The sequence below is a fragment of the Aulonocara sp. 'chitande type north' Nkhata Bay genome, linkage group LG9, assembly GCF_057382095.1.
Source record: "Aulonocara sp. 'chitande type north' Nkhata Bay isolate Kocher_YH1m ecotype deep benthic linkage group LG9, A_spYH_male_GT1.1, whole genome shotgun sequence".
In the NCBI taxonomy this organism is placed as follows: domain Eukaryota; kingdom Metazoa; phylum Chordata; class Actinopteri; order Cichliformes; family Cichlidae; genus Aulonocara; species Aulonocara sp. 'chitande type north' Nkhata Bay.
Genome location: NC_141352.1, coordinates 14,070,827 through 14,087,428, shown reverse-complemented (window position 1 = coordinate 14,087,428; position 16,602 = coordinate 14,070,827). Strand labels below are relative to the sequence as shown.

The 16,602-nt window shown below is 39.2% G+C and overlaps 1 protein-coding gene across 2 annotated transcripts; it reads left to right on the top strand.

Annotated features, from left to right (window-relative positions):
* Positions 1-729: 729 nt before the first annotated feature.
* On the top strand, positions 730-7,887 carry ropn1l (rhophilin associated tail protein 1-like). 2 transcript variants are annotated; one of them, XM_086305989.1, is made up of 6 exons: positions 730-866; positions 1,282-1,414; positions 2,131-2,254; positions 3,062-3,223; positions 3,822-3,997; positions 7,452-7,887. In XM_086305989.1, the coding sequence occupies exons 2-6, from the start codon at positions 1,284-1,286 to the stop codon at positions 7,519-7,521; spliced, it is 663 nt and encodes a 220-aa protein (XP_086162115.1). In that variant the 5' UTR covers positions 730-866; positions 1,282-1,283; the 3' UTR covers positions 7,522-7,887. The 2 variants fall into 2 exon arrangements, with proteins under 2 accessions (XP_086162115.1, XP_086162113.1); XM_086305987.1 differs by lacking the exon at positions 7,452-7,887 and adding an exon at positions 4,427-4,599.
* The last annotated feature ends 8,715 nt before the right edge of the window (positions 7,888-16,602 follow it).

The following is a 16,602-nucleotide window of genomic DNA, read 5'->3' as shown; positions in this document are numbered from 1 at the left end:
AAAAGAAAGTTTATGTTTAAAGTTTTGAGACTGTAATAAAACCCATAAAGATTCCTCTAAACACATATCTGATTAAATGTATCATTTATTCAATTTGACCGACAGGTTTTAGCGTAACTAACATGAGGGAAAAGGTATTTTCCCAATGATCAGTTAGTCTTACTACAATAAACTTAGGTGAGGGAGCACAGTATGCTGTTTGAACACTGATCTCTGCTGAAAATGCCCTTTTGTATATCTGTGTAAATATTCCATTAATAGTTCTAAATTATGATGAATGATTCATTTGTTCCTTACAGCAGGGGGGTGTCTAGAAGGGGAGCAAAGGGGCCTGCATCCTGAAATATGATAGGCTGCCCCATCAAAGTCACTGTATTAGAAATATTACTACAGTACTGTCTTATAGTGCCCCAAACCATTATACAGCATAGAACGGGCCACTGGTGCTACTGATTCTAGCTCTTATTTAAGTAAAAAGTTTTGAAAGTGGTGTTTTGTGCACCAGTTTGTTTTCACTGGAGGAATATTTCTGACTGAGTATTGAGATTTATGTCAGTGTTCTCCATGGGTGTCATGTTATTTTCGTCAGACAGATAACGCTGCCTCCACATGAACAGAATCAACTTTCTGGGATTTCCTTAGCTGGATGATTGAGCATGTACCAGGAACAGTGTTTTCAGCAGAGGGGGCGGTAGTGCTCTTCCCGTGGGGTTTCTAATACCACAGGGAGAAGAAGAAGAAGACGCCGTTGCTATGCGACGACGCTACAACACTCCCATGAACTGCTAGGCATAAATAATCATTACTTAGGCTAGCAACTCATATTTCAGGGGCGTCTTCCGGTGACTTTCTGTTCATCAGTCCAGGTAACAGGCTACAGTTTTTAAAGCAAGTACCATACAGTGGATTAATGTCGGTGAACATACTATAATTATGTAGTTGAACAAAGGAGAGGGACAATTGGGAGAAAATGTTTGGTGGACTAGAAATTAGTATTAATTTATTAAGTTGAATCGGTAAAAAAAAAACGGTACCAGATGAGAGTGTATATGCAAATTTTAAACTTACTTCTTTGAAACACACTGTATTCATAATCATATGTCTATATTCCTGTCAAACTCCCATGGCTAGCACAGACAAATTTGAAGCACCAGAATGCAGTCTTTATATTAATTATGTTTTTTTTGTCAGTGCAGGTGATTTTTATTGTAGTTTTTAATTTTCTATTGGATTCTATTTCTTTTCAACTAATTGGACATTATTGCATTGTTTATATTACAGCCATGCCTCTTCCAGACACATTCTACTGTGCCCAGCAAATCAACATCCCTCCCGAGCTGCCAGACATCCTTAAAGACTTTACTAAGGCAGCCATCCGAACACAGCCCAAGGATTTGTTGCAGTGGTCTACAGCGTAAGTCTTAATGTCTGTCAATGAAGGTTCAGGTTAAGAGTAGAGATGTGTGTGATTGTGTTTTATTCCAGTTTAATTCTCACAAACAGGAGCATAAACCATGTCTCCAGGCTACATCACTGTAGGGAAAGGCAGGTCCCTTTCACCTGTGCGTGTCTTATCGTTGCATTGACTAGCTGTAATTAGATCCCAAGGGCTTTCATGTTAGTGCAGCAGTTAAACTATCTTACTGTCTCGAATAAAGAAAAACCATGCTAAAAGCACTCGATGATATGGAAATATTCAATTTATTTTCTTTTACCTTTTATTTCCTACCTCTAAGGACTCTCAGCATCCTCTTCTTTTTTATTGACCAATGTAGCTTGGCTTTGTTTATAGCAATAGACAATAAAGTGAGTCATACAGTGAAGCGAAAAAACAAATCGAGCGCCTCCTGGGTGATGAGATGTTTATGTTATTAAAGTAATACTTGGCTCTGTTCCCTTTCAGAGATCCTGAAAGTCAGTAAATGCATGGAAAGTTATATTTTTTCTTTTCTAATAATGAAGTGAAATATGCCACAGCATGCCTTTAAAACCTCTCACAAAGAAAAGCAAATGGTATATTTGAATGGTATACTTAGGAAGCTTGGGGGCAGATGAATTTCTGAGAATGGTGATGCTAAACACAGTGTTTAAGAATTCTTTGCTAATTATTATGACTGTGTCCTCTTCCAGATACTTCAGTGCTCTGTCTAAAGGAGAGTGTCTGCCTGTTAAGGACAGGCTGGAATTAAATGTTGCCACCCAGAAGACGGACACTGGGCTGACTCCAGGTCTTCTGAAGATCCTCCACAAACAGGTAGTTTCTCAACAGCAGGCTCATAACCTGTAGAAGTTGTCGCACAAATAAAATTTTTATTCTCACTGTTGCTTTTGAAAGAAATAAATGCATTTACTTTATCACATATTTGCGTTTCGTCATTTACTGTTTTGCTTTTATGGGTATAATTATAACTTCCATTGAGTTTAATGTCCAACTTTGATTACTCTTCTATTCTTTTATGCGTGTTTTTATGTGTGTGTCTCCATATAGCAGTGATGTTTCCCGTGTGGGTCATTAAAGTTTCATATTGTCTTAAATCCATTTTATCTCACCTGGGCTGTTTACTGGCATCTCGGTGTGGCGGATTCATTAAAAGAAATGAATAATTAATATTTCCTTAAAAGCTAGCACTTAAGCGGCAGCATAAATCTTGTGAGAGTGCTGCTCTTTTGTTGTCTCGAGTTATTCATTTTGTAACATTTTAAACTGCATTGATAGTAGAAAGTCTGAAAGAAATCCAGAAAATCTGAATGCAAAACAAATGCAGATCTGTGCCATTATTTGAGAGATTATTATTAGTGTTTATATCCTGCTCAAATCTACTTTTTATTTGGATTACTGTGCATCAGTATTTGCGGTTATTTATGCCCTGGCTGTCCACATATAAAAGTCTAGAGAAAAAAGAGATTGTAAGTAAATAGAGCCACCAGATTCTCCATATCCAACCTTGTTGTTGATTTGTGGAAATAGGACTCATTTCAGATTTTATCTAGAAAGTGAATAACTAGATTTCCCCCCCTAAAGTCTCCTAACCCCCCATTTTTTTTTATCATCAAATCATAGCTGTCGCCCAAGACAACCTGTAGCAAAGAGGAACTGCAGGCGAAGTGGAAGGGCTTGTGTCTACCTGTGGCTCAGCTGGAGACCCTGCTGTCGCTGGGCAGCTTTGGCTCAGATATTGACTGGATGGAGTTTTTTGCCCTGGGCTGCAGCGCTCTTGGAGGGGTGAGGTGTTCACAATCCTGGCTATAAATGCAAATACAACTTTATATACTTCTTCCTTTGAGCCTTAAAAACCTGGTGCGAGGCCAAGCACAGCTGGAGATCCTCCAGCAGCACACTCTAGTCTCCAGGTGTTAATGTTAGATCCAGGAATTTGCAATGCAGTCTCCATCATCGGGGTCCCCTGGCTCCAAAAAAGAGTGACTGGATAAATCCTTCAGCAACTACTTGAATCTTTGCTTCGCTGTTAAGCCAATGATACTTTTTTTGGCTTCACAGATTCAGATAGAGCAGTAGTGACAGATCAAAGAGAATTTATTTAAGCATGAAGAACTTTACAGAAGATAAGTTGGTGTCTAGGAAAGCAAATGCAGCTAAGCATTAACAGCATTATGTGCTCAGTGTTAGTAATTTGGGTAGAATTCTACTCCTGTTTTCAAGGCTCTTGAACACTTTAACCACACGAGGGCACTCTTATGCTACTTAGATTTAGCTGTCTGAGTTACAGTGTGTGCATGCAAGTATATTTGCAGTGTGTCTTGCTTAAATGCGATGCAACAGCAAACTAATTCTTTGTTTTTGTGGCAACACAAATCCTCAGACTCTTATCAGTTCGCTTAAGTTTGCCTGCGAGATCCTAACAGAGGATGAGACGGGTGGTGCCGCAAAGATCCCGTTCGACACCTTTGTCAGGCTCTACACTTACCTGGCTCAGCTAGACGGGGACGTGCCACAGGAACGCATTGACAACTTCCTCGGCACTCTGCAGCCACAAGTGTAGGTGTCATTTTCTCCTCAGCTGTCAGTCACACCACAAGCAGAATGGGTGTAGTAGTGGAAAATTGAGCTATTTTGTATGCATAACAATTTTTTTTTCACACAGCGTAATTAGTTTCCCAGTTTGAATTATTTCTTCAGTCCGAGCTAAAAAAAAAAAAAAGTTTTTTGTTTGTTTAAAAAAAACATTTTCCTCTTTTGTAATTCAGTCATAACTCTGGATGTGCTAAGCAGTATTTTAACTCTGTTGGCCCAACATTTCTGCCAGTCAGTGTCAGTTGGCTCAGAAGCACAGACAGTTTAAGCGCTAAGCCATTTCCCACTATAGCCTCAGATAATGTTGTGAGATTGTGATGTTCAGTGTTGTGAAAATCCCTATGCTGCTGAGTGGAGCTGTTGCACTGATTCGCTGGTTTCTCTGCCCGACAGCAACAAGCAGAACGGCATGATTCAGGTTTCCAACTTCTACCCCAGCAGGAAGGGAGGGAAGCAGAGGCAGAAAGCAGTGGAAGAAAGAAGTTAGAAATAGGAATAAGGAAATGATGGCGCCCAATTAATAAATGGAGCAGCTAACGCTTCGTCAAGCACAGCTGTTTTTCCAAAAAGAAATTGGTCCCATTAATTGTTGGCATCAGCCACTGTGGCCGATTATTCATCAGTGTCCGGCTGAATCAAGCCGCTATTATGAGTCGGGTTGGATTTAATGAGCAGCAATAGAAGCACAAAGCTGCCGTGGTCAAACTGTCAGGTAGGGCGTGTGTGGATGCTTTTTATTTCCCATTCCCGTATGACTCGGCTAGTGAAGTTCATTTATCATGCACGCTGCCTCACCACATTTGGCCTCTCTGCACGCGTCTGCATTTCACCCAGCAGACCAAAAAAAAAAAGGAAGTCAAATAGATAAGCGCCTACGCCACAAGAGTGTGAGTTTCAGCTTGCATTAGAGACTTGTGTTATATTCACTCCTCTGTGCAGTACTGTAAACAAACACAGGCACATTTCAACACCAGTGACAGTGACAGTGTGAAAGGTCCAGAGGTCCAGAGATACAGTATGACTGTTATTAACATATTTGCCTCTCATACAAACACACACAAAACTGCTACGCTGGAGGTATTTCAACAGACAGCACAACAAACGGGATCAGAGAAAATTCCGTCTTCAGACACTTTTGGCATTTGGTCGCAGGGGTGGAGGATACACGGACACACAGATACTGTAGCTTACCCCTTCCAGGATTGCAACTGTGGTCAAGTCAAAGAAGACTGGAAGACAGATAGAGCCCCCGCTAACTCGATAACTGCAGGCTCTCCGCCCATATGACACAGCAGAGAAAGAATTTTGTCAGGGCTTCCAGCAGTGATCTTTTTGTGCAACGCCCACGTTAGAACTGAGTAAATGAGCGCGCTGAAAATAACTCAATATTAACTGTAATCTGCTCATAATGCTTTTATATTTGGAAAGATTCCTATTTGTATTGATAGCTTTTATGTCTGGCTGAAGTCTGAAGCAGAGATAACTCTGGTATCAAAGATTTAGCGCACGATGCAGACAGCGCATAATTTGTCTTCATCAAATAACACAACATTCAGAAGCCATGCGTGAGGATGTGGATCGCCCAGCTGGAATTACAAGGTTAAACAGGACGAGATTTTTAGCTGTACTTATATTGTATTAAAAGAGGTATATAAATTGACAAGTAGAAAACATAAACACTGATTTGAACTTGGTTTCCTGTGGATCTTTTTTTTTTCCAGGAACCGATGAACCTCTTTTGATAAGGAAATCAGGAAGTTTTTGATTCTGTGCAGGGTTTTCTCATATACAGGAATTTGCGGCAACCCCACACGTTTTATGCATAGCCAGAGGAAATATAACAGTTCCTTTTTTAACTACTTATTAGGGATTCATTCACCATTACATAGTGGGCATTACTGTGTATCAGTTGCACAGAAATAATAAAAAAAACCATTGATTTTTCAAAATACAGACTAGCCTTGACTGATCATTTTTTATAAGGATTATAAAAACGGCCCATTTTGAAACCGGAAAAACCCTGCGGGGTTATAGTTTTTTTCTTTTCTCAAAAAAGTACATGTTTGTGAGCTGGTACTTTCCAGTGATCTAGGAATTACCCTTAATGCTGTTACTGCTTACAATAAAACACTATGTTGAAAGCTCAGTTGTGTATTTATTCAGTCTGCAAGCACTATTGCTTGCATGAGTGTTAGGGGCTTCTATTTGAAAGCTTTTTGATCTAGTGAATTATTATGTCGTTGTTAATTGGATTTAGATACTCTGGTAATGTTGCTACAGTAAAACAGCAAAGTAGTAAAAACATGTCTTTCACCCTGTGCACATAATTCTTTGAGATTTACAAAATCCAAGCCTCATGACAGTAAATTACAAAGAGCAGCCTCCTGTTGACTTAAATCAAACTAAACCTGGCAAAGCTGGCAAACTGCACGTGTTTTGAGACACAACATGTTCTTGTTCTTTAGAAAAATGTCTGTCTTGTCAGTCACACCTGTCTTGGTTGACAGTTCTAGTAAAGTAAAAGTACAATCCACCAAGAATGCTGTGGCCTCAACACAGAGAAGCATTACTATCCTCCTCCTCCTTATCATCATTAGTTTATTTATTTAAAACATGTTGAGGGAGAGCCATAGAGGTGCCGAGGCACACAGTAAGGTGCAGAAGTAAATTTATGAAGCAGCAAAAGAAGAATAGATTGTAAATCACTGTATATGTAAATACCTACTGTTTGATTGCGACACATTATATGCTCCTCACAAAGCATTCCTTGGATATCCTCAAATTTCTCTCCAATAAATTTCTTTTTAGGGGCATCTTGCACTATAATAGTCAGGCTTACAGTTACAGATGCTGTGTGCCCCCTTTGTTTTAGGATGTTAGAACATGGAAAAACATGATGTAATTGCAAAGATGTCAGTGGTTTAGGAATCTCAGCTTTAGGGTGGACCTTGTTGCGCAGCCTTTACTGTTTCTCCAACTTTTGCTCACAACATCACATCTCCAGGGACGTGACAAATGTTGCAGGGCAGTGCGAAGGGAAAAAAAGGCAGTAGAAGAGAGAGCAGACACAAAGGCTTCATTCTACAGTGACTCTGTTGTGTAAGAGATTTCGGGGTAAGGATAAGGGAAAACATATTTCTAGCTGTTTTCTGAAGTTGCAGAATTTATCGTTCTGTGAGCTGTATTGTTGAACTGGGTTGAGCTAGACTCCACTTTGGGAGCATGAGAGCATTGTTGGTTTGAAAGATTTATGGGTCGGTTTTTATCAGTCGGTTAGTTTCAGTTTACTTCAAAAAGAAAATCTAGATAAGTAATCTGTGATGACTGGAGATGTTTGTATGAATTGTTTTGCTGTGTATATATATGAACGAAATGAATTTAATTGACATGTAACATATTTAATGCGTGTATATTACAGGGACCTGCAACATGGGATGATAAAGCCACTGGACTTTATCTACTGGGACGATGTGGCTTCAGCTCCATAACAAACGTTGCACACCGAAGCTGGAGGTTTAACAGTGGAGGTGGATTCGAATCCTAAAAGGATTGTGCATCATGTGCTGATATGTCAAAAATAACGAAATGATCTGGAAATACTGTCTACATTGTAAATGCTAAAAACAGAAATATGGCTGAACTGTCTGTGATATCACCCTCACTTCTCTCATACGTCTGGGGTATACGCTCACCGCCATCTTTAAGATGGGATTGACAGGCACCTGTCAATCAAGCAAAGACCCGCGAAGCATTTTCTCTTTGAGCCTCATTATCTTCCTAATGGAACAGTGATCTTAAAATCCCCACTGTGACACATATCAGCAGGTGTGAATTTAATTATTGAGACTTAAACTCGTTCAAAAAAATACTGTAATTACTTTTTGCATTTTGAGAGAGGACCTCGGGGTGAGGGGTGGGGGTGCTTCATTAGATTCTGGGATTTATTGCAGCCATTATCATGCTGCCGTTGAAGGACCAGCATTTTATACAGCTTGATAAGTCCCTTGTACAGTAGCATTACCTACATGATTATGCACAACAGTCATTAGTTGCTCTGCAAGACGGCCAAAAAGAAAGTATCCCCTCTTTCACTTTGAAGATTTTATATATCAGGGCTTCTTAAAAATTATCTGGTCCTTACCAGGTTCTAAAATGATTTAATGAGACAAAGGATGAGCAACATCACGTGAAATATTACACAGTTTCATTATTTGATTAATGAAAATCAATGTGTGTGAAAAACTAAGTAAATTGTATGATTCTGTAGCTGCTTGAAGTGATAGTTTTTTGTGTGACTTTATCAGTCTCTCACATCACTGTGAAGGGATTTTGCTGTTGTACTCCTTCCATTAATTGTGGTTTTCTTGCATTTATTTATGCACAGCTCTATTAAGGTCCCACCACAGTGTTTCAGTCAGGTTGAGGTCTGTTAATTGTATGCAGTTCACGTATCTCGTCCTGTCTATGTAGACAGGAAAAGATAGAAATTTACATTTAACTATTACAACCTTCCTGGTCTTTGGGATATAACCTCGAGTTGTGTTCACTGACAAAGACGCATTCAGACTGATGGAAACATGCTGGCAATCTGTCTGCATTTATTAATTAGACAGCATAATCTCAGAGTGGTTGCAGTCTTTCAGGGTCAGACTGGGACTGTTTGCAGAAAGGTTGCCTCCTATCAGGTGAAATGAGTCCTCTGGGGTGAGTTGCCTGCTCTTGGAAAGATTACATCTATCTTGTTTTCCACTTGTGAATCATTTTCTTACTGCAGAATGATGGACCAGATTATTTGGAGATCACCCCACAACCAATCCCAGATGGCCATCAAGAATTGGTAATCTAAGGTCTTTGCTGATGTCTTTCCTCCTTAACACACACTTAAATGCTACAGACTAGTACTAACAGCTGCTGATGATCAGTTGATCAAGTGCATTGGATTAACAGCACCTTGCAGCTACTTACTGTCTTAATTCCAATATTATGTAAGGTTGCACTTGTTTGTAGTTTTTACACACACTGTTTTTGCCATACTGTTTATTAAATAAATAATAACCCAGTGTAATGCTTCATGTGTTGTTGCCTAGTGGAGGATGTATACTTGAATCCTTAAAACTGAAAGACGATTTTTAAAGATTTTTTTTAAATTAATCTATTTACAAGCCTGATTTTGTCTTTGGTCTGACATCATGCTACCAATACGTAACATTGATTGGTACAGCCTGTATTTGGGAGGGTTTTTTTTAAACACATGAATACACAGCACTTAATTAAGGGCCTCTAGTGATTGATTAAAATTAGCTAATTACCACTTGTAGACTATTGAATTTTTTTCCCCCTACTTAACATTCTACAAAAGCTTTTTCTCACCATGGATTTAAGTGTCGCCCTCAGCTTCTGAGTGCTGGTAGTGTTTTCTGCCCTGGCTTCATTAACTTATTAGGCAAGAATATCAAGGTTCTAATCAATAATCACCACGTTAGGGTCAGTGCTATAAAGAGAAAAAATTTTTTCCAACCTATTCTCAGACAGAAACAATCCTTTAAAAGCCTGTCATAAACACTTAATTTAAGTCACATTTTCAGTTCATTACACACATGCATGCACCCAGCAGTTCAGTGCTTGTGCACATACAGGGCTCATAGTAGATCATTGTGAGGGACTCCTGCTATGTGCCAAAGAGGGGAGCATCGTGGGTGTTTTGGCTGCTTGAGGTTTTCAGGGGAAAAATGAATGACTGAAAGAGGAAAAGCATACAGGAGCCTGTCTAAACATACAAGCAACAGCAAGGTCATTTTATTTTCTTGCAGAAAAATTCAAGAAAACTCATCTTTCTTTCCTGGAAAGAAGAGTTTTCACATACAGTGGGATGCAAAGGTTTGGGCAACCTTGTTAATAGTCATTATTTTCCTGTATAAATCGTTGGTTGTTACAATAAAAAATGTCAGTTAAATATATCATATAGGAGACACACACACAGTGATATTTGAGAAGTGAAATGAAGTTTATTGGATTTACAGAAAGTGTGCAATAATGTTTAAACAAAATCAGGCAGGTGCATAAATTTGGGCACCACAAAAAAGAAATGAAATCAATATTTAGTAGATCCGCCTTTTGCAGAAATTGCAGCCTCTAAACACTTCCTGTAGGTTGTAGGAGATGGCCATTCCAGAACGTTGTACTCTGCATGAATGCCTTAGTGGATTTTGAGCAGTGTTTCAGGTCGTTGTCTTGTTGAAATATCCAGCCCCGGCGCAGCTTCAGCTTTGTCCCTGATTCCTGGACATTGGTCTCCAGAATCTGCTGATACTGAGTGGAATCCATGTGTCCCTCAACTTTGACAAGATTCCCAGTCCCTGCACTGGCCACACAGCCCCACAGCATGATGGAACCACCACCATATTTTACTGTAGGTAGCAGATGTTTTTCTTGGAATGCTGTGTTCTTTTTCCTCCATGCATTCCCTTGTTATGCCCAAATAACTCAATCGTAGTTTCGTCAGTCCACAGCACCTTATTCCAGAATGAAGCTGGCTTGTCCAAATGTGCTTTAGCATACCTCAAGCGGCTCTGTTTGTGCTGTGGGCGGAGAAAGGGCTTCCTCTGCATCACTCTTGCATACAGCATCTCCTTGTGTAAAGCGCGCCGATTGGTTGAATAATGCACAGTGACTCCATCTGCTGCAAGTTGATGTTGTAGGTCTTTGGTGCTGGTCTGTGGGTTGACTCTGACTGTTCTCACCATTCGTCGCTTCTGTCTATCCGAGATTTTTCTTGGTCTGCCACTTCGAGCCTTAACTTGAACTGAGCCTGTGGTCTTCCATTTTTTTCAATATGTTCCTAAATGTGAAAACAGACAGCTTAAGTCTCTGAGACAGCTTTCTGTATCCTTCCCCTAAACCATGCTGGTGAACAATCGCTGTCTTCAGGTCATTTGAGAGTTGCTTTGAGACCCCCATGTTGCTACTCTTCAGAGAAAATTAAAAGAGGAGGGAAACTTACAATCGACCCCCTTAAATGCTCTTTCTCATTATTGGATTCACCTGTGTATGTAGGTCAGGGGTCAATTTGAGTTCCAATAATTAGTTCTAAAGGTTTTGGAATCAATAAAATGGCAACAGTGACCAAATTTATGCACCTGCCTGATTTTGTTTAAACAATTATTGCACACTTTCTGTAAATCCAACAAACTTTATTTCACTTCTCAAATATCACTGTGTGTGTGTAAATATGATATATTTAACTGACACTTTTTAATCTAACAACCAACAATTTATACAGGAAAATAATGACTATTAACTATTAACAAGGTTGCATCCCACTGTACACGCGTCTTATCGGAAAATGCCTTTTTACATGAAGAATATTCCATGGTAATGTTTTTTTTAAAGTAATATTACTCTGCTTATAGGTTAAGACATATTTCAAACACATGCCGTGAGGACATTCTGGTTTTATTTTAGAGTTACAGCTATTTGTATACACAACTCCCCATTATCAGAGGCTCAAAAGTGACTGTTTGACTGCTTGAAGTCTAGAACCCACACATACAACCAAATGCTGTGTTTCCTTGCTTGAGATGCTCTGTCAGCAACTGCCTGCTTGTGGATCACACTGCCTTCAGTAAGTAAAAAGCCAGCTCTGCAAACCACAAGTATTTCCACTCATGAAAGCATCTTTTGACTGAAGACTTTGACAGTGATAGTCTTACCTCCTCAACAGTGTTCTCGACTAGATGTGAAAGAAACCAACAAAGTAATTCAGAGTTCGTCCACTTTAATAGTTTTCTGTCTTTCAGGCCACTAAAGAGTTTGCTATCTCTCTCTGATATGTTTATTTAAGTTTTGCAGCCTAATGATGGCCACCCTCACTTGCATCAGCATCTCACCATACCACAAAACTACTTGTCAGTGAACTGTTCAATTGCTTATGAGCCTCTGAAAATGATGACTGCATAAAAAACGGCTTCATGAATTTGAGCTGAAAGTCAGCACTTCAGTCACATCTTGATTTTTTGATTTAGAAATTGGTTGAGGAGGTGTAAGCAGACAAAACGACAAACATTGTGTCATGCCAAAAACGTATGGACCCAAATGTATTCAGTGGATCGAGGACTCAGTAAGACACTCACACTTTCATGAAATCCACACATTATCAGAAGTCCTTAGGTCAGCTGATCTGTTAGAGAAAATATGGTTTGTCTTCTGAGCCAAGGTTGAGCCAAAGCTGTGCATGTGAAGCATGTGATGTGCAATAAACACGATGTGATATAAATATGACTACAAGCAGTGATGAGCCATTGACCTGATTCATACTTAATACTGTGCTATTTTTAATAAAAGTCGCTTAAATTACACTTGCCACCTTACTGGTGGTGGTTCAACATACATATTTTCATGGTGATTTAATAAGTTCAATCACTTTGTCAACTTTCCATTCGTGCAATAATGAACAAAGTCTGATTTGCAACGAGGCTGTTCTCAGTTATCAGGCAGAATCCTGCACCGTGGGATGCTGTAGGACATATACAGTACAGAGTGTATGTCTGCAAATGTAAAGTGTCCTTATCTGAAACATAAATTTCCCAACAGCTGTGTTTCTGTCCTAGGCCTTGATGATAAAATGTCCCTTTGAAAGAGATAAAGAGTTCCTATCCTAAATTATCACCCTTGTTAATGTACCCTTCCATTTTGAATGAGAAGAATGAGAAGAGTGACACTGTGGGGATTTGCATGTTGTAGCAGGTTATTTGATTTTATAATACAGTTGTCTAACCATCATTTATATATCATGATAGAAAACAAACACAGGAAATAAAGCTGAATAATGACAACAACAACAATAATAATAATATAAGGCAAACTGTTTCGCATAAGAACTTGTAATATCATGCCATCTTTGAATCCCTGCACTTTAATGGGCTCTAGTTATTGAGTTTAATCCCCTGAAAGACCAGTTTAGTGCCAAGCAATACTAGCCAATTTCTTTTTTACTAAAGGAAAATTGTTGCTTTCACGGGAGCTTTATTCTGCTGAACATTGCACTGAATAGCACTACTACAGCTGAGGGATGGATCAAAATGTAAGACTGGAACAGAATCCAACTTGAAGTATTAACACTCAATTGCCTGTTGGTTTGCTCTGCTTAGCTAAAAGGATTGTGGTCCGACACCACAGGCCTGTGATAAAGCCTCCTTTGTGACAGTTATAACTGTTCAGCTGTGGTTATTTCAGCTGTGTCTGGACTTCCCTTTATAGTTAGTTTCTCTCTTTGCATTACACTGCAGCTGCATTACAATAAGAGGTAGTTCCAATATTTTGTTCACACCCTTTTTTATAAATGAGAGTAGACTAGATATTTGGGAATATTGCAGGAGAAGCAGGGGAAAAGAGAAGTAAAAGAGTCTGTTCCTACTATCTGCCCCCCCCCCCCCCCCCCCCCCCGTTTTACTTCACGTGCTTTATTCTGAATAGCTCAGTTTAAAATACTATATAGGGATAAAAATCTGCTAGATAGCTAGGACCATCCACTTTGTGTGCATTTGTGCGTGTGTAACAGGCTGACTGCATGTAGAAGTGATATGTGTTTCAGATTAACAAAGAAACAATTAATAACAATACAATAGAACTGCAGAATAGCAATGACAGCACAGTTGTATCAGTGTTGTCATGCGTTGCACTGGTTGTCTCTTGTCATGCATAAACAAATGTTGCTAATTTTATAGCAATCACACGTTTGTTTCCCAAGGAGATGTTGCACTTTAGTCTTGAAGTATGAAGGAGGCCGTGGTGCAGATCCAGGACACACTGGAGAGATGACATCTCTTGGCTGGCTGCATAAGCTGGTAGAGGTACCTGGAGGGCAGAAGGTCTGGGCTTGCTAGCTTAGGCTGCTGCCTCCAAGACATGGATGGATGGAAGCTTACATTTGTTCTTTTTTTTCTTTTTTTTTTAATTCTTTATTTCTAAACTATTACTTCACGAAAGTGATTACAGGCATTAATCAACACAGTTTACAAGAGAAAAACAAAACAAAACAAAACAAAAAAAAAAAAAAAGGAACACTGAACAGTCGGGAGTGACCAGTTAGCTAGGTTGGTAATTTCAAGCTTTGAAAAGAAGATTCGGCTTATGGGTATTGGCATATAAGACCCACTTATCCCAACACGAATGGAACCAACACACCCTGTCATTGACATAAGCTGTTACCTCCTCCATCCTATAAATCTCTAGCGTAATTTCCCACCATATTGACAAAGTCAGTATATCTTGCAAGGACCATTTCTTAGTTATACCTTTCTTACTTGCAACAAGTAAAGCTCTTAACAGACATGTATCATTTTTAGACCAATTCTGCAAAATCTCCAGTGTTAAATTAACACTGGAGAGTGTCTATATGGGTCCACACCTCTGAGTGTTAAATACAACACCGTTGAGTGTTAAATTAACACTTTTGACAGTGTTATATGTTTAAAAGTAACCTAGTCAGTTTTGAAGATTAACAATGGCTAACACTGAGCAGTGCTGATTTTCTAACACTGGAAAATAACTCAAAATGTTAGAAATATTCCAGTGTTAGAAAATCAGCCTTGCTCAGTGTTAGCCATTGTTAATCTTCAAAACTGACTAGGTTAATTTTAAACATATAACACTGTCAAAAGTGTTAATTTAACACTCAACAGTGTTGTATTTAACACTCAGAGGTGTGGACCCATATAGACACTCTCCAGTGTTAATTTAACACTGGAGATTTTGCTGTGATACATCCAAAAAAGATTGTCTTCATGTCCAAAGGGAATGTACAGTCAAAAATGCCTTGTAGTGTACCATGAATGTCTTTCCAGTAGGTCCGTAGCAAAGAACAATCCCACATAATATGGGTGTGATGTGCTCGTTGGTGTCCACAGTTTCTCCGGCACACAGGAGGATTTGCATCATAATGAGCCTTTTGACACGGAGTAATAAAGAACCTTATCATAGACTTCCATCCAAATTCCCTCCAGCTGCTGGAGGAAGTACTCCTCCATTGCCGTTCCCACATCTGAGACCATTCCTCCCTTGAAACACACACCCCTCCCTCCTTTTCCCATAACATCTTCACATAGTCAGTTGAGTGGGGAAGCTTATTTATAAGAAAATTATACAAAAAGGAAATGAGTCTTGTATCGACATCCCCACTATACGCCTGTCTAAACAGAGTTACCAATTCCACATTAGTGTTTGACATCACACCGATTGTTGTCTTTATATAATGTCTTATTTGCAAGTATCGATAAAAATCCTGTTTTTCTAGATTGTATTTCTGTTTCAGTGTGTCAAAACTAATTAAGTTCCCATCCTTAATCAAACTATTGAATGTAGATAACCCTTTAGCAGACCAACTTTTAAAATGTGAGTCCAATTTATTCGGGACAAAGTCAGAGTCATATGCATACCATTTAAATAAAGCCAAATCCCGTTCCAATTTAAATTCTTTCACGACTTTTCTCCATACAGTAAGTGTACATGACACCCAGGGGTTGCAAACCTTGTCAATACATTCTCGAATGTTCGAATCCATCAAGACAGCTTGTATTGGAGAAGAAAACATGCTCTCCTCAATAGTCTTCCATTGTGCTTGGTAGCTTGTATCACACTAATTGACCACAGTCTTCAGCTGAGCACCCGAAAATAATTTTTTGGTGACGGCAACACCCATCCTCCCGCCTTCTTATGTAGTTGTAAAGTTTTAAAACAAATCCATATAAACCGCGATATTATTTTATCCCATTCGTTGAGCTTACATTTGTTCTAATGTCTTCATAGGTGCTGCTTTGTTGCACAGAGTGTGGCTCTTTCCTAACCTGTCATCTTTAGAGATCCAGTTTTGTCTTTGTTGGCCAGTCTCTATGAACTGATACTTATATAAACAAACTGGTACATATATATTGGATTTCTTCTCTATTTCAGCATTCAAAGTGTTTTCTTATGCCAAGCCTCATTCACACACGCACACAAGCATTTCTTTCTATGCTGAAGCACTTTTAACGTAAGTTGCACTCCAATGGACGCATCAGGGGAAGTGCAGGGTTCAGTATCTTGCCTTGAAGAGCCGGGGATTAAACCTCTGACCTTCTTACTGGTAGAATATCTGCTCTGTGTTTTATGTGTGTTTTGGTCTAGTCAGTCACTGTGCTCAGATAGTCAGATTCCCACCATGCACTGACTGTTTTGAGCCAAAAACCAGTGGGGTTTGTTTTTGTCCAGCAGGTAATGGAATTTTTCTTCTTCTTTTTACATAAGTTTCAGGGAAATTGTGTGAAATTGTTGTTTTTTCCCTTTCTCTCAATATAGCAAGTTTTTGTAATTATAATGTTGCAATGTCACTTTTAGGCCTCTCCCAATAAGTTTCCACAATTGTGAGCTGACTTGGTTTGAAATCTATGAAAATTAGTTGGTGAATCTGTGAAATGACATCAAATAAAAAGGGGAAATAAAAAAGGCTGCAGCTTCACCACAGATCTAAACTAACTCAAAGCTGGAGGTGAGGCATTCGAGTCTGTGATCTATTGCTCTGGTGTCTTTGAGTCCTC

Bases quoted from the DNA above. Each gene is read 5' to 3' on its own strand.
- ropn1l (XM_086305987.1), top strand. From the start codon at position 1,284: ATGCCTCTTCCAGACACATTCTACTGTGCCCAGCAAATCAACATCCCT. The intron at 1,415-2,130 runs GTAAGTCTTAAT...GTCCTCTTCCAG, and splicing joins TTGTTGCAGTGGTCTACAGC to ATACTTCAGTGCTCTGTCTA. The intron at 3,998-4,426 runs GTAGGTGTCATT...TCTGCCCGACAG, and splicing joins GGCACTCTGCAGCCACAAGT to CAACAAGCAGAACGGCATGA.